The sequence below is a fragment of the Cebus imitator genome, unplaced genomic scaffold (assembly GCF_001604975.1).
Source record: "Cebus imitator isolate Cc_AM_T3 unplaced genomic scaffold, Cebus_imitator-1.0 Scaffold62, whole genome shotgun sequence".
Lineage (NCBI taxonomy): Eukaryota > Metazoa > Chordata > Mammalia > Primates > Cebidae > Cebus > Cebus imitator.
Genome location: NW_016107377.1, coordinates 6,647,864 through 6,673,865, shown reverse-complemented (window position 1 = coordinate 6,673,865; position 26,002 = coordinate 6,647,864). Strand labels below are relative to the sequence as shown.

Below are 26,002 nucleotides of genomic sequence, written 5' to 3'. Positions count from 1 at the left end.
GTTTTGTGTGTGTGTGTGTGTGTGTGGTGTGTGTGTGTTTGTGTTTTTTGACTGCAGACCTGATGTCCTGGGAAGGAAAGCAGGGCGTGGAAGACTGCGGTGAGAAACACCGAAGGTGGAGTGGAGACCCGGGCAGGAACTCTCCAGACCGGCGTTTCAGAAGCGATTTTCTTCAAGGAGGCTTTCCGCGAATCTTGTCCTCTGGCCCCTTAGCTGCGGCTGAGAGCTGAGGGATGACGTGGACCAAATGGGTCCTGTCTCGGACAGCCTGGCAGCAGCACTTCTGAGAAACTGCAGGGCTAATTCTCCCAAGCTGCGGTTGGTGCGCTTCCAGGAACAGAATCATTGGAAGGTGCTGCCCTTCTCTTTTCTCAGCCGCCGGCTGAGAACCAAACGCAGACACCGGGATCCGCTGTTGGCGGACATTCTACCTCGGGAGTTTAATTCGAATCCAAGGTCTGAGAACCACTTTTCCAGGCAGGCTGTGGGACGCGTCCCTGTGCAACGCTCCACCAACGCTCTCTGCATTCGCTCCAAAAACATACGGACAACTGATCTTTTTCCTCTTTTGTTTTATGAAATAACCAACAAAATCTAGTAATTGCAGAAGAGTGGAAGCGGCCTCAGACCAGGAGCCAGGAGTCCCGGGGTGTTCTGCCTTGACTTTGCCTTGCAGCACTGACCTTGGGTTATCCGTTTAGCGGCTCTCCTTTAAATTGCTTTCACCTGGAGGGCTGGGCTGTTCTTGCTGCCACACTTACTTCTCGTGGATTTGAGAAGATTAAAGAAGACAAGTGTGAGAACGCCTTGAGAAGGACCAGAACCTTTCCCAGATGTAAAGCATTATTATCCAGAATAGTATTAACACGGAGTGAACGTCTCTGCAAATCCTCCTAACTATATTTTTTAACGAATCAACTTCAATGAAAGACACGCTACATCAGAAAGGAAAATAACCAACTGCATCTGTCTTCGTAAGGCCTATGAACTTGCAACTTTCAGTTTCGTGGGACAGAAAAATATTTTTTTCAGTCCACGTTTCAAAAGGAAAGAGAAAATATTTGCTATAATTTTACTCACTTTTATACCCCTACTATACTGCTATGCTCATTACATCTCTGTTGTAGAACTGTTAGATAATTTGAGGCCAAAAAAAACTTGATCAATATTGATTTTTACAGTATTAATGTAGCTGCTTTTTATTGAGCTCTGACCACGAGAAGTGGGGGCGCAATAGCACCTCCTTCTGCCCAATCCTTTCAGCTAAGTAGTTTCACTTCCTGGTTGCAGATAAGAAAATTAAAGCCCAGGGAGGTTAATTTCCTCCCCACGTTAAAAATTAGTAGGTGTCAGAGCACTAGATTTGAATTCAGGTCTCTCTGAGTCTAACATCTATGGTTTTACTTTAAAATAATACCATTTCTCTATGAACTATGTTATTGCCATCATCAATAAAACATACTGGAATATTCCTTTTTGACTATGAACTCAGATGAACAAGTAACATACATTTTTGAAGGGAAAAGTTAGCTAATTGGAATAGATTTGTTGATATCCAAAATGGTTTTGGGAAATGAGTTTTGAGGCTCTCAATCCTATTGACAAGCCAAACTACAACCCGTATTTATGGCACCACGTTAACCCTGGCTTCAAATGATCTGCGGGCTAGGAGGGTTGAGAATTTGCTTCCAGAGAAAATAAAAATGGAAATATGGGGGAGGGCTCTTTTATCTAAATGTTTACATTGATAATTCGTCTCTGGGTTAAATTACACATTTAGTCCAAGTATTTTAAGACTATTTTCACTCCTCACTTATGACAGTGGTCCCTAAATTTGGGCATGCATCGGATCATTTAGTAAAATTCAAAAATGTAAATATCAAGGTCTCAGCCTAGACCTATTGGGTCAGAATTTATCTCTATTCGTAAAATCTCCCCCAGGCATTTCTGACAGAGCTAGTCCACTGAATCACTCATGTGCTGTGATTTATGACCTTTCAGAATTGATTATTTTCAAAAATCCTAACATTACATGGTCCGTAGACCATTTAAATCACTTGGATTTTTCTCCAGTAGTGCTAAATTATAAAAGCTACAGTTACTGAAAATCACAACTTTCTATAATTATGACTCATTGAGTAACATACACATAAAAACTTTTGTTTATAAAAAAAATCCTAACTGCTGTCTGTTTCCCATGTTCACACCTTATGATGCAACTTGCTCCCAAAGTGGATTTTATATCTGAGCCATAAAGATCTAAGAGCTCCTCGTGGGAGTACAGAGATAGTACCCTTCTAACACCATTAGAACCAGCCCTTCCAGCCACTTTGAAAATAGGCTTTCCTTCCTATCTGGTAACTGCCGCACAAACTGTCAATAATTTACTGTTCTCTATCATGAGTATTCATAAGAGATATTTTTCTGTTACTGCTATAAAGAAAAATGTTTACTAAACGTAAGTTGTTATTTTTCTCATATGTTAAACAGTTCATCCGGGGTCATAAATAGACAAAAGAATGTCACCCGCAATGTAGAAACAGAGAATACGCATGACACAGCATAGTTCAACGCTAAAAGTGTGACAAGCAACAGTAAAATTCAGTGTTACAAAATTGCGTTAATATATGATTGCAAATATCTGAAAACAGATAGGTTAAAAAATCATCTGAAATTAACATACAAACAGAAAGAAGCATTCAGGTCCAATTCAGTGTAGAATTTATTCTAAGAAAAGTCTTTAGTATTTTAAATTACTTAACAAGGTTTGTTCTCTTAAATGTACATTATTTCCTTTCTAAAAGATGGAATTATTTACATATTTTTAGGTGGAACTTTTAAAAATAATCATCACTTCAACCCACTAGTGTAGTTCTTCTTATTCTTAGATGAGGAATACGGTGTCAGAGAGCAAATTTAATAAGATTCTGTATGCTCTTGTCACTGCTGTGTTGATTTTGTGATCTAGGAAACCAAACCAACTTTTAATGACCAATTGAAAAATTGATTAAAAAGCTTTTCCATAAAACCTTTTAGGAAGGGAAGACTGACTGGATCTAGACATAGTTGAACTAGAGCAAAAAAATCATAGGTTGATTTGAAAAGTACCTATGAATTTTGGGAATGTATATGCTAATGACAGAATATGGAAACATACTGATAAGTCTGGGCAAAATAAAATTGCAAGTAAGCTCCACTATTTGAGAATGCATAGACTTAGGCAACTTGAAAATCAGGCTATAATCAAGGGGTTTCATTACTCCTTTCCCTTTGAGAAACACGTAGAATAAATCAAAGATTATCAGTCAGTATTCTACAGGATTCACTACCTTAGTGTTATGATATTTAATAGTTCGGGATATTGAATAATTAGAGTTGAAATTATTCTTTTGTTGTTGAGAACACTTTCATAGAGACGAAAGCTTAATCTAGTTCCTGTAACTAGAGATTTCTATGATGTTCTCTCATATTTCTGTATGGTTTAGGGAAGAGAGGGTCTCTGTGGATTTCATTTTTAATGCAGATCAGCATCGAGCTATACAACTAACACAAAGAGTATATGATGAATGCATTTTGCTCAAATGACATTTGCTGGTAATTTTTTGAAGTTTTATTCTAAAGAACTCTTTCTCCTGTGTTGTCTTGTCTTCCTTTAACAGCCCACTTTTCCTGTAGGTCCCGCGATAGGGACAAACACGGCTATTAGCTTTGCTCCTTACTTAGCACCTGTAACCCCTGGAGTTGGGTTAGTCCCAACGGAAATTCTGCCCACCACGCCTGTTATTGTTCCCGGAAGTCCACCGGTCACTGTCCCGGGCTCAACTGCAACTCAGAAACTTCTCAGGACTGACAAACTGGAGGTACTTCAATTCTATTTGTGTTTTGAGATGCGTTTGTGGTACAAGTATGTTTCTGTATAAGTGATTGCTTGTGAGATAGAATTCAGTCCTGCAAAACAGCCATGTACACACACACACACACACACCCCACACACACACACCCCACACACACTCTCTCACCTAAAACCCATGCATTCATAACTCTATGGTTTGAAGTTAAGGCCAAGTATAAAGGAAATTAGTTTATGGAAAAGACTAGTTTTAACACTAACAAAAATCAGCTGCATGGAATATGCATTTAAGGGCAAACTATTAAACAATCAATAGATCAGTGACTCAATCATGATGCAGCCCAGAGAGATGGCTCCAGGTCCTGAAGGCCTCCTCATGTCAAGGTCTAACCCTTGCTAGACCCTGGAAAGTTCTGGAAACTGGTGGGTCAGGAACCCAGCAACCAGGGCAGCCAAGCACACTTAGGGACAGTGGTGGGAGTAAGTGGCACTACAACTATTTACCAATTGGTATGATCGTATTTCAGTATCTTAAGAACAAGTATGGCTGCTCTAGAATGTTCTGGCATATTAGTTCTGATTGTGTTATTGCTAAACAGGAAATTGGAGGATGAGTAAATTTAGTTATTGAGATATTTTCTTTAATCTCAATTGTTCTATGACATTCAGAAAAGCAGGTTTTGATATTTATAAAACATCATTCTTAAGTTATGAATCAAACCAAACCTCCTATAGTTTGTTGGGTAAAATTTCTCTTTAATCAGAGCTATAAAACTCATCTATTTATCTTACTACTATATCCCTATGCTATTCACTACAGCACTTGATAAGGGTGTATAGAGATTCTCATAGATATTTTTTCAGAGAACTCCTTTAATTCCACTACTGATTACAGTTGTTAGGTGACGCATCTGGTTAGGATGTACACCATGCTTTCTGTCAGTGGGATCATTAGAGAATGTTCTTTCAATGTGCATTTGTTTAAATATTAACCCAATAAACTTTGAGGGCAGTAAAATGTAGCTGCTTAATAACCTGTGGAGGTTTTAAAACTCAGAATTTCGAACTGCAGATTTTTAGAAGATATATGTTTTTTCACTTAGTGTCAGTCTGGATGCCCAGATGAAGAGAATATAAACTAATTGTTACTGTTTTGGAAAGATCCAGCCTATCCTTGTCAATTGCTGAACAGACCTTTCACAGGACCGGAAAAGTGTTTTGGGCTCCACCTGCTGGACCCACGGAGCTTTTGTGTTCAGTATGTGACTGTATTTTAGAAAACAAATTAAATCAGCGGAATTGGGAACAAATAGTCCTTCCCAACGGGGCTGGTAGACAAAGACCTGTAAAAATGATTCACAATGATTTTAGCAGAGCAGCTTTTGGTTCATTTCAAAGCAGGAATGAAGTCAGCTGCACACAGAGCCCCTTGGTAGGAGCTTGATGGCGGATCCACACCTATGACGCTGTCAGACAGGAGTCTTCCGTTGATGGAGGAAGGCTTACTCAGAATCTGTGGGAACATCTTAGCAATATTTTATTTTGTGCATTTTATAAACTAAAGATAAAATGTTGGCTAATACCCAAAGTAGGAGGAAATAATTAACAATCTGGTGATTCATGCTGTTTACCTTCAACCTGGTCACTGGTCAGTGAAACAGTATTTCCCAAGTATGTCTGATTTTCACAATACTTAAATTTCAGGTCAGAGACTCTTCATGTAACATCACTAACGATCAACATGATGATCACTTACATATCCACTTTGGAATTAGAGCTTAAAAATAAATAACTTGCAATTCTACTAATAAATCTTTCCTGCTAATATGTATAAGCAGAGAAGAATTATATAATATACATGTGTTATTTATGCTATTTCATGTTGCCTATATTCAGGGAATAATTAAAAATACTCTTCAAATTCTAAAGAAATCTTTTTTCATACAGTAAAATCTTGATCCACCAGAATTCTCAGGGGATGGAGACTTCTAGTTACATGAGATTTCAGGATAATTTAGCATTAAAGAATTTTTAAAATAAACTATTTTCCTCCATTTCTTTCTTTCTTTTTATCTCTTGCCATATTTCTCTTCATTTTTATCTTTTTTTTTTTTTTTGTGTTTTCTGTGCTGTTAAAAATAATAGTATGGTGGCCTTTAAAATGAAAGTTTTAGTGTCTTAGATATTGTTCTTCTGATTTATGATTATGCTATCTTTGTAGAGCAGGAGAGAAGGAATGGGAAATAGAAATGTTCAGATTCACCCCACCCCAACTCCTCAGAGAGAGGAGGAACAAGTTTATCATTTTCCCTGATTCTTTTTGTACAGCTATGACCTGGTAGCTTGAGCTATGATGAAATCGTCCCTCCACACACAAAAAAAAACCCTATAGCATTCTCAGAATTGTCATCCGAGTAGGATATTGAAGGTATATAGATAGATAGATTATAGGTAACTGATAGATAATAGGTAGATTATAGGTAGGTAAGCAGGCATTTGGATAGGTAGATAAATAAATTAGATGATTAATTAATTGATAGATTTTAGATAGGTAGGTAGCTAGATGATAGATGATGGATGGGTGGATGGATGAATGAATGGATGGATAGAAGAATGGATAGATAGTATACAGATATATAAATAATAGATAATATTAGGTTGGTACAAAAGTAATTGCAGTTTTTGCCATTAAAAGTAATGATAGATGAACAGATGATAGGTAGATGGACAGGTGGATGGATGGATGGATGGATGATAGAGATAGATGGATAGATAGATAATAGGTGATGGATAGACAATTGATAGATGGTAGATGGATGAACGAATAGATGGATAGATGACTGGATAGACTGATGATAGTAGATGATAGATGGATGAATGATGGATGGATAGATAGATGACAGATAATAGATGATAGCTACATGAATGGATGGATGGATGGATAGCTGGATGGGTGAATGGATAGACAGAGATAGATGGATAGATAGATAATAGATGATGGATGAATGAACAGATGGATAGATGACTGGATAGATTGATGATAGCAGACGATAGGTGGATGAATGGATGTATGGATTGATAGATAGATTATAGATAATAGATAGATGATAGATACATGAATGGGTGGATGGATAGATGATAGATGCATAGTACGTTACCCAGGGACAATGGAGGCCTTGTTGATTTCCCTTTATTATTTTAGCTGAAATGTAGATTTCGGATTATTTTCTCAATACAGATTTTCACCCTAAGAAAGGGGATAAAACAGAACTCCAATGAGTGTGTCAGAGATTCTGGTTACCTGGGTTCCGGATAATCGATATTTTCTTGCCAGTGGTACCAGAGCCACCACTGAAAGCCAGGCAAAGCCTCCGCTCCCCCCGCGGTGGCCGGCCGCAGGGGCGCCTGGGCTCAGACCTGCCTCTGCAGCGCGGCTCTTCTTCCTGTCTCAGGTATGCAGGGAGTTCCAGCGAGGAAACTGTGCCCGGGGAGAGACCGACTGCCGCTTTGCACACCCCGCAGACAGCACCATGATCGACACAAGCGACAACACCGTAACCGTTTGTATGGATTACATAAAGGGGCGTTGCATGAGGGAGAAATGCAAATATTTTCACCCTCCTGCACACTTGCAGGCCAAAATCAAAGCTGCGCAGCACCAAGCCAACCAAGCTGCGGTGGCCGCCCAGGCAGCCGCGGCCGCGGCCACAGTCATGGTAAGTGCGGCCGCCCGCCGCCCCTGCACCCCGGCGCCTCCGCGGAGGCCGCTCCGGGCTGGGGCTTGGATGCTCTTCCACACACTCGGGAAACATGGAAGGCTGCTATTCCCGCTGCTCCGCTGCCTAAGTTTTGCTGTTGTTCTCCCCCTTTTTGTTTTGTTTTGTTTTCCCCTCCTGCCCTTCTTCAGCACAATAAGTAAATCCCTCAGGTGCAGGGACAGCCCAGGGGTCCGTGAGCTCGGTCCCCACTCCCAGGGTAGCGAAGACAGCGTGCTCGCTTAGAATCTTCTTAAGAGGCTCAGGGCCCTTGTAATGCACAACAAGGTGGGCACCGCTGCAGAGAGGGGAAAGAGAGGTGCATTTCCGCAGCTGAGCACGAGGACGCAGCCTGCTCCTGGAGCAGCCGCGGAGGACAGCTGTGGCCTACGAGGAGCCCAGCCAGTGATCTGGTCAGTGACTGGCTCTTCCCTGCTCCCATTTTTCTCTCCTCTTCTTTCACTTATCACAAGGGCATTGCTGGTCAGAGGCCCCACCCCAGTGAGATTTTATGCAGAATAGCCATGCATGAAACAGATGAAAGTGGAGCCAACCTGGCTAGTGCCAAAAAAAAAAAAAAAAAACCTGTGACCTAGGCTTGCTTCCCTGAGCCACCCTTCCCTGTCACTCATTAGAGACCAGTAGTACATCATTACCATCGCCTGGGAGCCTGCTACTGCTCAGAATCTCAGGAAGCCTGACTGTCCCTTAGGGGCCCGATGTAGGATCACCTAGGAGCCTGTGGAGACCCCAGAATCCTGGGCCTCACTCCAGACCTCAGAGCATCAGAATTTAAATTGTAAAACATCCCCACTGGGTTTCGTATGCACATTACCATTTGAGAAACACGTGCCTAGACACTGCTTATCAAATTTGGCTTGGAACAACCTGAAGGGTCTGACCTGACTTCTGTCCTTTTCCCTGGAGTTTCTTATTTTCATATTTAGTTGGTCTGGGTGTGGTCTGGGCAGTGGCATTTTTTTTTAAGACAGGGTCTCTGTCACCCAGGCTGGAGTGCAGTAGAATGATCATGGGTCACTGTAGCTTTAAACTCCTGGGCCCCAGTGATCCTCCCACCTCAGCCTCCTAAGCTGGGACCATGCCCATCTAGGTTCTAAATTTTTGTAGAGACAGGGTCTCGCTACATGGCCCAGGCTAGTTTGAAACTCCTGGGATCAAGCAATTCTCGCACCTTGGCCTCCCAATGCGTTGGGATTACAGGTGTGAACTACCATACCTGGTGACAGTGGCAGTTTTTAAAAGCTCCCAGGTGATTCCAATGCGCCACAAAGTTTGAGAACCTCTGCATTAGGTTGCGGAAGTTTCTAATTAATTTGTTTTTATATGAGCTCTCTGGCTTATCAGAAGTCTATGTTAATATGTCATAAGCACTGCACATTCATTCTTTCAAAAAAATTATTGAGACCATGCATCAGGCACTTGCTGAGTAGAATAAATAAATCAGGCAGGTTTCCTTGCCCTCAGGGAGTTTGGAGTTAGTAACTGAGAGCAATAACATGCTCCTCAATGACATGATGGAATGCTTAATGGGGTCTAGAGAGCATGAAGGACTCAGTGGCCAGTCCTCCCTGAAGAAGGAGAGCTATGACTGCAGAGATGGAAAGCACAGTTCGAAAACACTTTGTTCTAGCTGGCAACCACTACCTCATACACTGATTACTGATTAAAATGGAAGGGTAGCTGTCACGAAAGCAAGTTCACCATTTCTCAGCATTGTTGCACAAACGTTTATTAAGGCATGAACCTGTGATCAGTGATAGGGCTACAGTGAGAAAGGCACCGTCCGCCCTGAGGTAACCACCACTGGGTGCAGGGCATGTGGTTATAGAGGCCTTTCCAATCTCAGCTGCTTATTTCCACGCTCCTTGAGCACTAGGTCCTTCATCTGAATCACTGTTTTGTGTTTGTTTTTAAATCTCTGAGTCCTTTCCTTGTCCCTTTAGTGTCCTTTCCTCTCATCGTTCTCATTCTTATGTTATTGGACATAATGCTGATTTTTCTGAGTGTCAGTTCCTATATATGTGGAGATGTATGTATCCACACAGAAGGGTCAATAAAAAAATAGAGAAATTCTCCCCTTTTTTGTTCTAGTAAAAGAGTAGTTTCCAAAACTCAATATAATTGGGAATGGGAAGGAGGGGAGGGATGGTGAGAGTAAACTGATCACTTAAAGCTGATAATAAAAGGACTTCTTTTAGAGCACAAATGAGGTCCTTTACACATTTCTCCAATGAAGAATCCATTTTCCTATCCACCTAGTAAGGATCTCAACCCATAAGAAGTAAGATTTTTTTTTTCTTTGTAATTCTGTTAGGCCAGCTCCAACTTATCCTAATTGGTGTGTTGATTGACAGGCATTAAGAACACGTTTTTTTCCACAAAATTTGTTTTTTCTTGAGATGGAGTCTTGCTCTGTCACCCAAGTTGGAGTGCAGTGGCATGATCTTGGCTTACTGGAATCTCTGCCTCCCAGGTTCAAGTGATTCTTATGCCCCAGTCTCCCAAGTAGCTGGGACCACAGGTGCCACCATGCCTAGCTAATTTTTGTATTTTTAGTAGAGATGGGCTCAGGAATGCCTGGATTCAGGAACCTCAGAACCAAGAGGTCACTCTCTTCTTTCCCCTACCTGCTTCTCTTACTATGGCCACACCATTCTCTAAGGTCAGCTTCTCCGCAGGACCCAGGACAAAGGCTCTGGACATCTATAGGAATGTATTCTTACATCTTTTGGCAAGAGAGAGAATGGTGCCTTTTATACACGGTCTAATTAGGTATTGGGGGGAAAGCAGTTAAAGTTCATTTTGGTGGCTGTCCCTGTGGTCAGTGACAGGATGCTGTGATTGTCAGCCTGGGTCCCAGTGGCTATACCTGCTCACTGACATACAGAATGAGGCCCTGATAATGTAGAAATATTAGTCCCTCAAATGAAAGTATATCTCAAAATATTATGGGTTCAGTTCCAGACCACTGCAATGAAGCAATTATTACAATAGAGCAAATCACATGCATTTTTTGGTTTCCCGGTGCATATAAAAATTATGTTGACACTATACTATGGCCTATTAAGTGTGCAAGAACATTACGTCTAAGGAATATATATGCACCTTAACTTTAAAATATTGCTTTAAAAATTGCTTACCAACAATCAGAGCTTTTAGTGAATTGTATCTTTTTGCTGGTGGAGGATCTTGCCTTGATGCTGATGGCTGCTGACTGATCAGGGTGGTGTTTGCTGAACGTTGTGATGGCTGTGGTAATTTCTTAAAATAAGACAATAATGAATTTTGCCACACTGATTGACTATTCCTTCCACGAAAGATTTCTCTGTATCATGCAATGTTGTTTGACAACATTTTACCCAGAATGGAACTTCTTTCAAAATTGGAGTCAATCCCCTAAAACCCTACTGCTACTTTATCAACTAAGTTTATATACTTTGCTAAATCCTTTACTGTCATTTCAACAATTTTCACAGCTTCTTGGCGAAGAGTAGAATCCATCTCAATTAAACTACTTTCTTTACTGCTCCATAAAGCAACTCTTCAGCCATTACACTTTTATCATGAGATTGCAGTAATTCGGTCATATCTTCAGGCTCTACTTCTGTTAAGAATTCTAGTTTTCTTGCTATTTCCATTGTATCTGCATTTAATTTCTCCATTTTAGTCTTGATCCCCTCAAAGTCCTCCATGAGGATTGGAATTAACTTCTTCCAAACTCCTGTTCATGTTGATATTTTGATCTTCCATGAATCATGAATGTTCTTAATGGCATCTAGAATGATGAATCCTTTCCAGGTTTTCAATTACTTTGCCCAGATCCATCAGAGGAATCACTTCTATGGCAGCTGTACCCTTACACAATGTATTTCTTAATTAGTAAGACTTGAAAGTTGAAATAACTCCTTAATCCATGGGCTGTGTTAGCAGGCATGAAAACAACATTATTCTCCTTGTACATCTCCATCCTTGGGTGATGAGATTCATTGTCAATGAGCAGTAATTTGAAACAAATCTTCTTTTTTTTTTTTTCTGACCAGTAAGTCTCAACTGTGGGCTTAAAATGTTCAGTAAACCATGCTGTAAATACATATACTGTCATCCAGGCTTTGTTGTTTCATTTCTAGAGCATAGGCAGAGTAGATTTAGCATAATTCATAAGGGCCCTAGAATTTTGAGAATGGTAAATGAGCACTGGCTTCAACTTAAATTCACCAGCTGCATTAGCTTCTAGCAAGAGTCAGCTGCACTTTGAAGGTCTGAAGCCAGTCCTTAACTTCCCTGTACCTATGAAAGTCCTAGTTGACATCTTCCAATTGCATGATACAGAGAACATTGTGTGAAACAGAGAACATGCAACAGATATCATGCAACATTGCATGATACACAGACATCTGACATCTGTTGTTTAGTGTGGCCACCTTCATCAGTGATCTTAGGTAGATCTCTGGATAACTTGCTGCAGCTGCTTCATCAGCCCTTGCTGCTCACCACGCACTTTTATGTTATGGGATGGCTTCTTTCCTTCAACCTCATGAACAAATCTCTGCTAGCTCCCAACTTTTCTTTTGTAGCTTCCTCACTCCTTTCAGCCTTCACAGAATCAAAGAAAGTCAGGACCTTGCTCTAAATTAGGCTTTCTGCCAGCATGGTGGCTCATACCTGTAATCCCAGCACTTTGTGGGGCAGAGGCAGGTGGATCACTGAAAGCCCGCGGTTTGAGACCAGCCTGACCAACATGATGAAACCCCATCTCTACTAAAAATACAAAAATTAGCTGGGCATAGTGGCGCATGCCTATAATTCCAGCTACTCAAAAAGCTGAGGCATGAGAATTGCTTGAACCTGGGAGGCAGAGGTTGCAGTGAATTGAGATCATGCCACTGCACTCGAGCCTGGGTGACAGAGTGAGACTCTGTCTCAAAAAATAAAAACAAAAGTAAATAAATTAGGCATTGGCTTAAGGGAATGCTGTGACTGGTTCAATCTGTCCAGACCACAAAAATTTTTTCACATCAGCAATAAGGCTGTTTCACTTTCTTATCATTCGTATGTTCACTGGAATAGCACTTTAAATTTCCTTCAAGAACTTTTTCTTTGCAATTACAACATGGCTAACTTTGGCACAAGAAGCCTAGCTTTTAGCCTGTTTTGGCTTTCGACATGCCTTCCTCACTAAGCTTAATCATTTCTAGCTTTTGATTTAAAGTGAATAATGTGTGATTCTTCCTTTCACTTGAACACTCAGAGGCCATTTAAAATTATTAATTGGCCTAATTTCAATATTATTTTGTCTCAGGGAATAGGGAGGCCTGAGGAAAAAGAGAAAGAGGGGTGATAGCCAGTGAGTGGAGCAGTCAGACCCTGCATGACATTTATCGATTAAGTTTGTGGCATGGTTCATGGTGCCCCAAAACATTTAAAACAGTAACATCAAACAACACTGATCACAAATCATCGGAACAGATATAATAACAATAAATTTTAAAATATTGTGAGAATTACCAAAATGTGAGAAAAACACAAAGTTAGCACATGCTGTTGGAAAAATGATCCTGATAGACTTAACACAAGGTTGCCACAAACTTTCAGTTTTTTAAAAATGCAGTATCTGCAAAGTACCATAAAACAAAGTGAAATAAAACAAGATACCCCTGAACTTATTAATACAACAGATCAAGGTACTATTAGTGACCTTAGAGCTGAGCCCTGATTTCATCTGCCTGTTTTCTCAATGGATCAAGTCTAACATCTGCAACCAATATATACTTCAGTCATTGAAGGAACAATGCACCTAGTATATGTCAGTGGTAGATGACCTGGGCTGATGGGGACAAGAGAGAAAATGGCCATTTACACAAACAAGTCATATCCCTGCTGCATTTCTTCAAGTCAAAGCTGTACTCTTCTGCATACCCTTCTACACATTTTCATGTTACATTCATCAAGCTGCATAAAAGATTATTGCAGTGGATGCCAATAAAGTTGGTTACCATAGTTTCTTGGATTGTTACACCGTGCCCAAATTTGGAGTTCTGTTAAGTCAGAGGACCTTGCAGCATCGTCAAAGACAACCCAAAGGAATGTAGTTTCAGAACAAAAGCCAGGTTCTTTCTGACAATGACATGAAAATTACCTAATCTGTCATGTGTTTTTAGTTGAAGTGAGAGGCTCATTTGAAAACAGCCTAGGTGCTTTTGGATAAAGTCAAAGTTTTGCTACTCTAATAGCAAAATTACTCAGTACATAGAGGAAAAACTATTATTTTATTTCCTTATTCAAAAGGACAAATAGGAGTGATAGATGCAGTTAGAAGATGTTAATATTCCATTCATCTGACTTCCATATATAAACCCCAAGCATTTCCAGGGTGCAATGCCTACTATTGTCTGGAGATTTCCCACTTATTTTGCTTAATTAGATCCTTAAAAAGAATTTAAAGCTTTGACTCCAGACTAAAAGACATTTATTTCCTTTAGAGCCTCATTCTTTTAAATACTTCTTAAAACAAAACCATTACCATTCCCAGAATTTTTTAAACATGAGAATAAGCCAGACAGAACTTTTCTTTGGTAGTTTTAACACAAAAGGTGTCTGATCTTCATACAAGCAGTCTTTGTTCACATACAGCAAAATGGGGTGACACAAGGAAAGAACCATTTTGCAAAAGGAAACAGGACAAGCTGCCATCAGCTAGATATGTTTCGATTGTTCAGAAAAGTCCGTACAGGAACTTTGATTGGCATCCTACTTGTCTACCTTCTTTTCTACTTTAAAGTGGCAGCTCTGATCATTGTTGTCAGTGTTTTCTGACCCCGCAGATTTGGTCTTTGCCTCTCATGCCCGATGTGGGCACTTGGTTCGATTGCCTTGATTTGCAGAAGGATTGGTCCCCAATCCAAAAAAAGAAAAGCGTAGATGCCTATGGGACCTCCTTTGACTCATCACCCATGCACGCCAAGCATTCCAAGTGGCTGAAACTTAGTTAAGGGCTCAATTAAAAAAAGAAAAAACTCTTCCTCTGTCTCAGTGCCTGATGAAGATCTCAGGATACACTGGGCTTGGTGATCTATGAGATCTGTTCTAAGCCTGAAGACCTTTCATTGTAGGTAAACATATGCCTGTAGCCAAAATCACTGAAAACACAGCATCTGTATATGAAAAAGCTACATTATAACATGATTATTCATCCACATGGATTTTTTTTTTATCTTACTTTAAGTTCTGGAGTACATGTGCAGAATGTGCAGGTTTGTTACATAAGTATGTATGTACCATGGTGGTTTGCTGTATCCATCACCCCGTCATCTACATTAGGTATTCTACACATACCTGCTTCACAGTGTGAGATGAACAAGATGTTAATATGCACACTTCACCCTCCAAGACCTCAGTGTTTGCTTAAAAAGGAGATACCTGTCTCTAATGAAACTCATGCCACGGAGTGATAGAAAGAGATACACTGCCACCGTCCTGCTCACTGTAGAGTTCTCAGTTTTTTTACATTCCTGGATTATTCTGAAGTCCACGGAAATTAAGTTTCATCACACTAAGAACATTAACATTCCAAATGACAATCATAAGGAGAAACATTTATTATTTTTTATTGTACTTGGAGACTTCATTAAATGATTCTTTGTTAAGTCAAAATTTTGTTCATAAATATCAGCCTTTAGAGACATAATCACTCTTCTAGTCAACATGTCAGATCTGTTAGTGGATTCATTCTGTCAATACTTAGGACTGGAAAAGGGAAGGGAAAAATTGGGTCCAGGAATTTGAGGCCCAAATGACTTTGAGTTTAACCATCAAGTTCATGTTCTCAATGCGCTCCATGAGAATAGGCTCTGTAGCCTTCTTCAGCTAATGCAGATTAATTGAAGCTCAAAAAACAAAACAAGAAAACCCTGCACTACTTAACACTGCAAAGCCGTGCAAGGATGAGATTTGAAACAAAAATGGCATTATGGAAGTTACGTGATGTCAAAGTGACATGCAAGGAAAGAATGTCCAGTACACAGAAGTTTTGTCAGCTCATTGTCTTTAATGTTCACAATTGTACCTTCACAACATTGATTTCATATTATTCAATGACCTCGATCAAAACCACCTTCCAAAACATTTTCTTCTCCATTGGCCATTCTAAATCTCTTCTCTGCCTGTAGTCCTTTCTGCTTTATTTCTAGTCACTTCCCCTCTATACCTCTCTCCTTATCCTCTATGATCTCCATACTTTTTATCCTGAATTATAAAACAATAATAAACATCCTTTATTTATCCAGGAAAATGTCATTAACTGTTCCCCATTTGAAAGGTTTAGTACTATGTCATGTCCAATGACAAAGTTCTTTTTCAGAACTCTAGAATATAATATTTGTATTTCTTAGACAAACCTTAGGGATTTACCTATTGTGCTAAGCATAGAAAAGAGTATTTCATTTTTTATTTGCATTGGAGCAATTTGTTTGAATTATTTTCTCTGCATAGAATTCCATCATAGAATTTTTAGTTTTGTTTTGTTTTTCTTTTTACAAAGAATAGGAAATTTTTTCATTGTGGTCTAAATCAATCCATATTTGTTTTTATTTCAGTTGTTTAAATGAAAGTGTCTTCCCAAAAGTATGGTTATAAGTTAAAGATATTATTTTACTTCTAATCTTTCAAGCAGTTCTCTCCTATTTTTAGCTTTTGCTATTTTTAGTTGTTGTATTTGTTCTATGGAAGAGTTCCACTTTTCATTAATGGGGTTGCTCACTGATTATAGCTAAAAGTACAAATAGAATTACGAAATAGAAATTATTTTGATACCTGGGGACACTAAATACCCTTTAAAGGATATTTTCATAGTATAATCCGGTAAGTTGTTTGGGATAAATGAAATGAACATTTCAAATATAGTAGAAAACAGAATGGATGATAAGTTGGTTGTTAGAAACAAGATGATGGAATAAAAGTGGGGAATTCTGAAAACTCACTATTTAAATTCAACACATTAAATTGGGAACATTAGTCCACATTACAAGACTAACACTAGCAGAGTGAAGGCAAGAATTGAGACAATTAACCACATGATTCAGACAAAAAATACAGATCCAAACCCAACAGTTTCGCCTAAATAATCTTGTGTTTGAATATTTTTTTGCCTGAATTTTTTGTCTCAGTTCGCCACTTCATTTTGTTAGGCCAGATATGAATTTTAAATTATATTTATGAAAAATTTCAACTTGGGTCTTATCCTTACTCGATGGATTCATTATTTCATATTTGAAAACTGACTTATCAGAAGTTCTTCGATCCTACTGCCCTTACAAATTTTGCATTTTTTTCTGAAGCAATATAAAAAATGCTTATGGTGTGTATGCAAGCTGCTGTTTTAATTAACTTTCCTGAATTTCAAACATCTATATTTTACTCTCTTATATGCTTTTAACTAAGGTATAGTAGATGCATTTTTGCTTCAATACTAATTTAAGGTGTAATATTCATTTCTTTAGAGAACATTTTTGTTGTTGTGCATGCCTAGTGTTTTGTACGTTGTATATTGCATTCAGAATATTTTTTTCCTTCTCACCTATCCACAATGCAATGCCGTTCCCATGATGCACCTCTGCTTGCTGTTTACCTGTATGTTAATTCGCTTGAATCCCATTGGCCCACTGCCATCATGTGCTCGCTGCCTGTTATTAAAAGACTCAGTCGACTGCCAAAGCAATGAAGCGACCTCTCGAAGCAACTGTAGACCTGGTACTTTGACCTTTCACCTTTCGCTTTGCATGTAGCTTTTCAGAGAACCATCTGAGATTTGTATTACTTGTAAAATATTGGTTGCAAACAATCATTATTATTAATTTATGGAAAAAACTTCAATAAGGTGTTTAGCCATCTCATTTTCATATGTAATCTGTGAAATAAATTAATCCTAACAAATTTTAATACCTTTTCCAAAAGAGTGAAGCAAATTTAAATTATTTGACTCAGAAAATGTTCATTATAATTCTTATTAACCTTTAAATTCAAGAAATTGCCATTTAGCTAAAGAAAATAATAGGTATTAATAATAACACCAGTGCTTCTTCCCCCCTTAGAATAGTTTAACTCATTTTAAAAGCTGAAGCCATTCTTTTTGTTGTTGTTGCTTGATAGTTTTTCTTTTCCTTAGTTGAGATGCTACCGTTTTGGGTTACAGAAATCATGCTTTCGCTCTCAATAACAAATTCTCACTCATTCGACATTGCCGCTGTTTAAATTAAGGTGCATGGCAGAGGCATCTCCTTAGCTGTCATTTTAAATAAGAATGTTGCAATTGATGATCTCTGTGAACACAGAAGGTGTGTTTGCTTTAAGTTAGACATATCTTATCGAATTCTTCATTTCTAGGCCTTTCCCCCTGGTGCTCTTCATCCTTTACCAAAGAGACAAGCACTTGAAAAAAGCAATGGTACCAGTGCGGTCTTTAACCCCAGCGTCTTGCACTACCAGCAGGCTCTCACCAGCGCACAGTTGCAGCAACACGCCGCGTTCATTCCAACAGGTGCGTGCCCTTACTGTCCCACGTCCTGTGCCCTTCTGGTCATGTGCTTTCTTCTCATTTCTTTAAGCTGTTTGGTGGCATCTAGTTTGCTTTGAAAGGTATAATACAGTTTGAGATCCATCGTTGTCCTAGCTATCTAGATGTATTTACCTTACTTTGAATGATAGCTAAAGACCGTTAGGATTCTAAAGCCAAATATTTGATAGATTTAAGAGCCAGATTTAACCCATGAGAAACAGAGAGCAGTTTGGGCTTTTGGTTTCTTGTATCTGCACGAGCCCTGTAAAATTATTTATGTAAGATCTTTTATGTGTGACAATTGAAATTTGTCGTTAACTCTGAATGACCTAAAATTAGCAATTCCAGCAAATACTAACCATTTTTTTCTATTTCTATTCAGAGCACTAAAAAAATGAGGCTATTCAAATTAAAGCAATTCTCTACTCATATTTTTATATCCATTCTACCTCTTTCTCCATCCTTCTCAACTTTCACCAAGTTCACAAGTATATAGAGCTCCTATCCTCAGTGTCTAAGCCAATGCCTGATACTATTATGTACCATGTGCATTAACTATGATTCCACTAAAAGATCCATTGTAATAGCCGTAGAATCCTAGAGTTTAAAGGAGTCTTAGTGATCTCCTCATCCAGTCAATTGTTTTACAGATGAGAAAACTGAGGCCCCCTAAATGAGAAGTGACTTTCCAAGGTGCCACAACTAATGAGATAAAGAACTGAGTTTCCCTGTGATCAACTCCACTTCCATCACATTCTGCCACCCAGGCCCGCCTCTATATACACATTCCACAGAGCTCTCCCAAAAAAGGAAAAAAGCAGATAAAAGTGATATTTTAAATAAGTGACCCAAAAAAGTCAGATGAAAGTAAAAAAACAAAAGTATAAAGCATGTCATCCCTCTCCCCCATTTTCACCAACATCCCTGACCACAGACACACACACGCACACCATACGCAAAGATAGTCACCAGAATTGACTGTGGTTTTCATCTTTTAGTCAATGTTAGAAGCGGGGGGTAACTTAGGCCCCAGTGGGAAGACCATCCATTGAGTTCGTTGTTTGTAAGCCAAAATTCTTCAGCTCATGATAGTGAGATGAAAGTAAATACAAATGAATAATAATTCTAGAAAAAAATTTTTGATTCAAATCTGTAAGTTTGGACTTTTTTAGATTATTATCCATTTCCTTAAATCCTATACCTTATCAGAAGTCTACATCAGAGCGGGTTAAAATATTTCTGTGATAGTCTTTGTATAAAATCTACACTTTGAAATGGATTAGTAACCTGTGAACAAAACTTATTTTAAGATATGAATTATGTGAGCAAAACGGTTTTCAGTGTTTACTTTTCTTATTTTAGTTTTGAACCTATCTTAAACTCGTAGACCTGGAGAAGAAATCTTTAATGCAGTATTTATTAGGGGTTCACTCTTGCCCTGTAACAACCTTCATTAGTGACATTCCAGCACTGTTATAGCATAGCAGTATTTTCACATGTAATCCACTTGAAATACCACATTTGTAAAATAATTACTAGAAGGTAAACTTACATTAATGTCCTGTGTGGTTTCTACAAAGTGTCTCATTGTAGACCTCTTGGCCACTAGATATTTTAAGAGAAAAAAAAGTTAAGGAAGAATATGCTGAGGCGAAAAACAAAAGGACAAGCCTGTTTCTGAAGAATGGACACTGCCATTACCATGTCCTGGGAATACCTGTGAAGCTCTGGGGCTAAGACTGCCAAAGACTCTAAAGCCCTCCAGTACATGTTTAACTCTCCAATCCAATAATGACTGATTTTTTAAATCACTGAAAGAATCGTCACTTTAAAACATTTCACCTGGAAGCCTTTTAAACATTTCCAAAGCAAGGATAAATAACATCTCTTATGCAACAACCTGATTTTTGATGATGAAATGTGTTGCGTGAAGGACCCATACGGCTGTATTGGCGGCTGTGGTTGTGTACTTCCGCCCTCTGGTGGATTCTTTAGGAACAGCTTAAGTGTATCTGGCCACCCTCAAAACCATGGGCTTTGGAAGCCAAAAAATGGGTCCTAGCCCACCAATACAGTGACTAGGAGGGTTTTCATTTCCTACATGACATAAATATCAGAGTGAGCAAACATGTGGATCTAGTTCTGAAATTGTATTTCAGCTGGTAAGAATTTTTCACATGTCTCTTAAATGAGGAAAGAAAAAATAATTTTATTAAAAGGAAATTAAAATAATCTTTCTCCCACTTAAGCCCAAACCAGGAATTTTAGTGTTCATTAGAGCTCAAGGTTTTGCTTCTAATTTTGCTGCTTATAAACCACAGTTTCAACTTTATTTCTAAAATGATAATGATAATAATCGCTCATTGTTCATCATTGTTGGTTTTAAACCTCTGCAATTCAAATGAAGATGTTCAAAAATAACTTGTATATCTCGGTACATAGAGGACCCATTACTTTTAAATGAACAGATTTTGATTTTTCTATAAATGTTTTACATAAACATAAATATGAAACAAAAAAACATTTTATGTTTCCCTGAAAGTTGTCCTTGATCAAAAACCATTCATAGGTAAAGCTTTCGATATGATGCTAAAATTCTCGCATTGACATAATGTGAATCTGGATTTCAGGAATTCTGCCTCCAGGTTGCAAAGATATTAATATAAAATTTTATGCAAAATATGGTAGTCTTCTCCCAAACCATGCTAAGATAATTATTGCCCTGGTTGATGCCCTAGCACATTTGCAGTTGGTGGGAGTTTTTTTTCTTTTTTGATGGGGATTATTTTAACCAAGTACTTAGACTTTTTCTTTGCTATGTTAAGAAAGTGGCAAAACCACACACACTTACAAAAATAGCAGCATAATAATTCTTGGCATTTCTCTGACAGGTTTATTCTAAGTTACTGTAAGTGTTCTTATAGACATTATCTCATTATTCTTCAAGATGTTGCAGTTCTTTAGTAGCACGCATGGTTATTTGCATTTTGCAGATGGAAAAACTGAGGCTGTGTCTACACTGCAAAGTGGAATACATAATTAGTGGAATTACCCAGATAATTCTGGCTCACAGATACGACAGCTGAAATATTTGTGCAACTGAAGCAGAAAACATTTGGGAAGGCTTTGTTCATAGAATTGGTGCCTTAGTGAAATGCTTCAGCTGATGAGAACAAAGGCAACCCACAGAATCCTTCCTTGATTTATTCCATTATATTGGGAGTACAAAATAAACAGAACAGGGGACAGTGCCCAGATATTGCCTAATGATGAGAAACCCATAAATGTTACATCAGATTATCACATCACTTGGTGGAAGATTTATCAGTGTTTAGTGGCATCTATATCTGCATAAGCACAACAAAGTGTATTGCATTCAATTCAGCAAACGTACCTTGAACCCATGGTATGTTCCGGGTTCCAGAGCCAGTAATAAGAATACAAAAGAGTTCATAACTAGGTGGAAACCAAATAGCATGCAGAGGATGAAAAAGCACCTGAGGGTCTGGGCAAAGCGATTCGAGAGTGAAGGAGAGGGGGTGATGAATTCCGCATTCAGCGTGTGCACCAGGTGGTGGTTACAAAGGATATGGAGACAGAAGACTTTCCGAAGTAGGAGAAATTTGCCTAGGAGTTTGAAAAAGAAGCATGATTTTTTCAGTGGGGGAAAAAAGCATCCCAGTTGGGAGAGTGTACTTGAAGGATAGAAAATTGTCCATTGTAGCTATAGCATAAAGTACATACAGGGTGTGTGCAGAGAGTAGAGGATGGGAGTGTTGTACAAAGGCAGAGATTGGCTTGCTAAGAAGATCAGGACCAGAATCTGGCATTGAGTAAGGGAGCCACACACGCATAAGCTATGCATTTCCAATATTCACATCACTATGAGACCACTTAGAGAGAGAGGCTTAGGGAATTAATATGGTTAAGAATTTCAGCCACATCCAGACTGAAGCCAAAGTGACATGACTGATCCTAGCCCAGTACAGCTGCAGGAGTGACTGTAGATTATTTGCAATCCCTATGATATTCACATGTAGGGCACAGCAAAGCTCTCCAAGAGACCCGCTTCCACAGTTGAATGAAAAAAAAATAAGAGGGTATTTTTACAGGTGCAACTTTGAACCCAGCCATGGTTTACTCTAAAACATTAATTCACAAACTGAGTATTTGATTAAATTTTAGAAATAAATCTCTCCCAGCACACTTCTTACTAATGGCTGAAAACATTCATTCAACACAGTGACCACCTACTATGTGCCCCACAGACCTAGACAGACAGGATCTCTGCTCTCCCAGGGTTTACAAGAAAGGAGGAAAGATCAATGTTTGACAAATATCCATAGAAATACACAATTAAATTTTTTTATAAGTACAGATTGAGTACCCCTTGATCCAAAATGCTTGGGACCAGAAATATTTCAGATTTGGGATTATTTTTTCAGATTATGGAATATTTAGATTACATTAACTAGTTGAGCATCCCAAACTTGAAAATCTGAAATGTTCCAAAAAGCATTTTCTTTGAGGGTCACGTCAGCGCTCAAAAAGTTTCGGATTTTAGAGCAATTTGGATTCAGATTTTCAGTCTTGGAATGCTCAACCTGCACTATGAATGAAAAAGCAGAGTTCAGTGAGATTAAAAATAGAAACTGACTTGATGGCATGGGGAGGTAGGTAAAATAACAATTGAGCATTTTCTATAGAAGTGGCATCTGATATCTGGAAGATGAAAAGAGTGGGGTGAAGATTATTCTGGGCTGAGGGGACAGCTTGTGGGAAGCACAAAAATAGGACAAATGTGTAATGTGTTCAAAGAAAAGAAAAATTAATCTGTCTGGATCATGGTGCCAGGGAAGGGAGGTGTAGGATGGCCTGGGGAGGTAGTCAGAGACTGGACCACAGGGAACCTTTGTCCTAAAGCAATGAGATGCACTGAATGGTTTCCAGCAGAGGAGTGACCAGGCCTGCATTTGGAGTGATCTACTCTGCCAGAAGCTGGAGAATGAACTAAGGAGGGACAAGAATGGAGCAGGAAGACCACTTAGGATGTTATCACATAGCCCAGCCTAGAGATAATGGTGACCAGGACTTGAGATGCGACAGTAGTGATGGACAAACAGACTAATGCAGGCTGCGTGTTAGAAGCAGGATCACTTTGGCTGATTAGTAAGCTGGACCCGGGAAGTTTACAAGGGGAAAGGGTGTCAGGCATAACTTTCAGTTTAGGCTAGAGCACTACTTAGATGGTGATGCCCAGAAGATATTTCTTGAGGTATGGAAAGTGTCTCTCATCCAAGTACTAACCAGGCCCGACCCTGCTTAGCTTCTGAGATCAGATGAGATCGGGCGCGTTCAGGGTGGTATGGCCATAGACTGAGGTGTAGAAAGGGTTTTTGCGGGAAAGATCAAAGCTTGGTCCTGTTACATTTGAGACACTTTGTGAGCCATCCAAGTGGAGGGGTGAGGAGGGCAGTTAGAGGAAAGGACCTGGAGCTCCGAGAAGAGATCTGGGTGGAATACACAAACATGGAAGATCCTAGAATCCAAATCCATCAAGTGAAGGATATACCACAAGAGATGTAGTGTAGATGAAAAGGACCCATGCCCGAGTCCTGAGGAACTCCAGCACAGATAGAGTTCAGGGAAGGAAGGTCATTCAGCAACGTAGACAAAGGGAGTTGCCAGGAAGAAAGCCGTGTGTGTGTGTGCATGTGTGTGTGTGTGTGTGTGTGTGTGTGTGTGTGTGAGAGAGAGAGAGAGAGAGAGAGAGAGAGAGAAAATCTAAGGGAAGAAAGTGGCTTCTGATGGAGGGAAGGCCGGAGTGCTGAATGCTGCTGAGGATCAGGAACAGTGAGGTGAGGATGGGAGAGTTCCTGCTGGATGCAGCAATATGAGGTTTTTCTGGTGATTGGCATTCACAATTTAAGTGCAGAGGTCAAATGAAAGCCAAACTTAAGAGGAATGAAGACTCAATGGGGATAGGGAATTACAAATGTATGCGCAGGTAGATTTCCAGAAGTTTGATTGCGAAGATGAAAAAATAGGGCGGGAGAAAGGTTTACGTTGGACGTATTGACACATATTTGTTGAAGAATCTGGCAGTAGCCCAGTCAAATAGCCCCCTTTCCTGACTAGGTCACGTTAGCTTGATCAAAATGTAAATCAGGCAAAAGTAGCCCTCCAGTGCGAACCGTGCCACGGAGGGAATAAAGACCACACAGCTCAAGCTCTCTAATATCTCAGAAGTTAATTCTGAAACTCTAAGAGGATACTCCTATATTCATGAGAAACTACTTCTCAGGCACCTACATGACACACAGCCTTCAGTGATCTGAATCCAAGTATGACCTTGTTTTTCACGGAACTGAACCAGTAAGAGATAATTTCTCAAAGCTTTCAATACAGTTTTATTTCAGTTCTCCACAACATACATGAATATAATATTCATGGTTGGAGTTTTCTGATTCATGTATGTTAATAAGACCACCACCACAGGTAAGGCAATTATTTCTAAAAAAGGGTTGAAATCGCCCCTCCCTACCTCCTACCTCCCCACTTAGACACCAACTTGAGATTTCCTGGGAGTTTTGCCAGAAATATTCCTCAGCGTCACTTTGTAGCAGCCATGACTGAATTCCTTAGCCCCAGTCCCAACTCAGCCCCAACTCTGCACTATTTTGCCTCTACAGTGTTTAGGCTTTATTGCCAGGCCCTACTCCTCTTTCACAATGAATCTTACGACAAAGAGCAGATCAACATACACATACAGTTCATTCCCTGTGAGAATCTCAGTCTTCCTAGGTTCCTGGACCTTCAAGCAGCAATCTAAAATTCACCTACCCTGCCCTGCAAGCTTTGGAAATTATGAAATCTTAAATACTGTTCTTATTTTCATACCGTTGTTGACACAAAACATTTGCAGTCCAACAAACAAGTAAACTTTTAATGCAGCAAGTTTAGTGTATTCTAGTGAATATAAAAGCTGACCTGGATTTAGGAAGAGAGTTCTATTTCTAGCCTTCCCCTTGACCCACACCATGAGTGACCTTGGAGGAGTTGCTATGCCTCAGATTTTTCATCTGTAAAATACCTACTTCCTACCTTGGAGGATTAACTTGATAATGTCTGTAAAATACTTTGAGGTCTTAGAGGAAGGACACCACGGCTTTATCACATGTCATTCTTATTAGAATCATGTCGATGCATATGAATAGAAAGTGTGAACAGTGGTCTAAGGAGTGAGCTTGGAATAATATTGGCTTAAAATAAGTCAGATATATTTGTGTCTGTACTGACAATGTGAATGGCCCTAAAAGACTGTGTTAACTAACCCTACTTATTTCTGGTTGTGCTTCAATCTCACTTTGAATGTTAACTCTAAACCGCTAACCTGTTTCTTTCCCTTTATTCACTTTTTCCACCCACCATTGCATGACATCAGGGTCAGTTTTGTGCATGACACCCGCTACCAGTATTGGTAGGTTTCAACCTTTTTTATTTGTCTTTTATATGATGTACAATACCTTCACTTGCTTGAAATTTATTTCCGAGATGGTAGAAATGCTATAGGAAATAGTAGATTTGAAGGCTTATTTGGCTTTAGAGTTAACAAATAGATTTTTTTAATGTACTTGTATATTTAAGAAAATGATGGTTTTAATGTGACCTCTTGTGCTAGAACAATCACTACAAAAACATAAAGCCACAAGTACGAGTCTGCTTTTTAATGATTTGTGTTTTGTTTCTCTTTATAGTTTATATGGTATAGCGTAAGGAACAGAGCTTACTCTATCAGCGAGGCAGGCTAATTTCATCAATGTTTGA

The 26,002-nt window shown here is 39.2% G+C and overlaps 1 protein-coding gene across 8 annotated transcripts in view; it reads left to right on the top strand.

Annotated features, from left to right (window-relative positions):
- MBNL2 (muscleblind like splicing regulator 2) overlaps window positions 1-26,002 on the top strand; it is a 173,014-nt gene that overhangs the window by 118,197 nt on the left and 28,815 nt on the right. For 2 of the 8 annotated variants that reach the window (XM_017530047.2, XM_017530048.2), the window contains exons 4-8: window positions 3,660-3,860; window positions 7,303-7,566; window positions 17,317-17,370; window positions 18,004-18,157; window positions 25,620-25,655. In XM_017530047.2, coding sequence (XP_017385536.1) covers window positions 3,660-3,860; window positions 7,303-7,566; window positions 17,317-17,370; window positions 18,004-18,157; window positions 25,620-25,655 — 709 coding nt within the window. The remainder of the gene's footprint in view (window positions 1-3,659; window positions 3,861-7,302; window positions 7,567-17,316; window positions 17,371-18,003; window positions 18,158-25,619; window positions 25,656-26,002) is intronic. The other 6 variants (XM_017530051.2, XM_017530052.2, XM_017530049.2 and 3 more) reach the window with 3 other exon arrangements.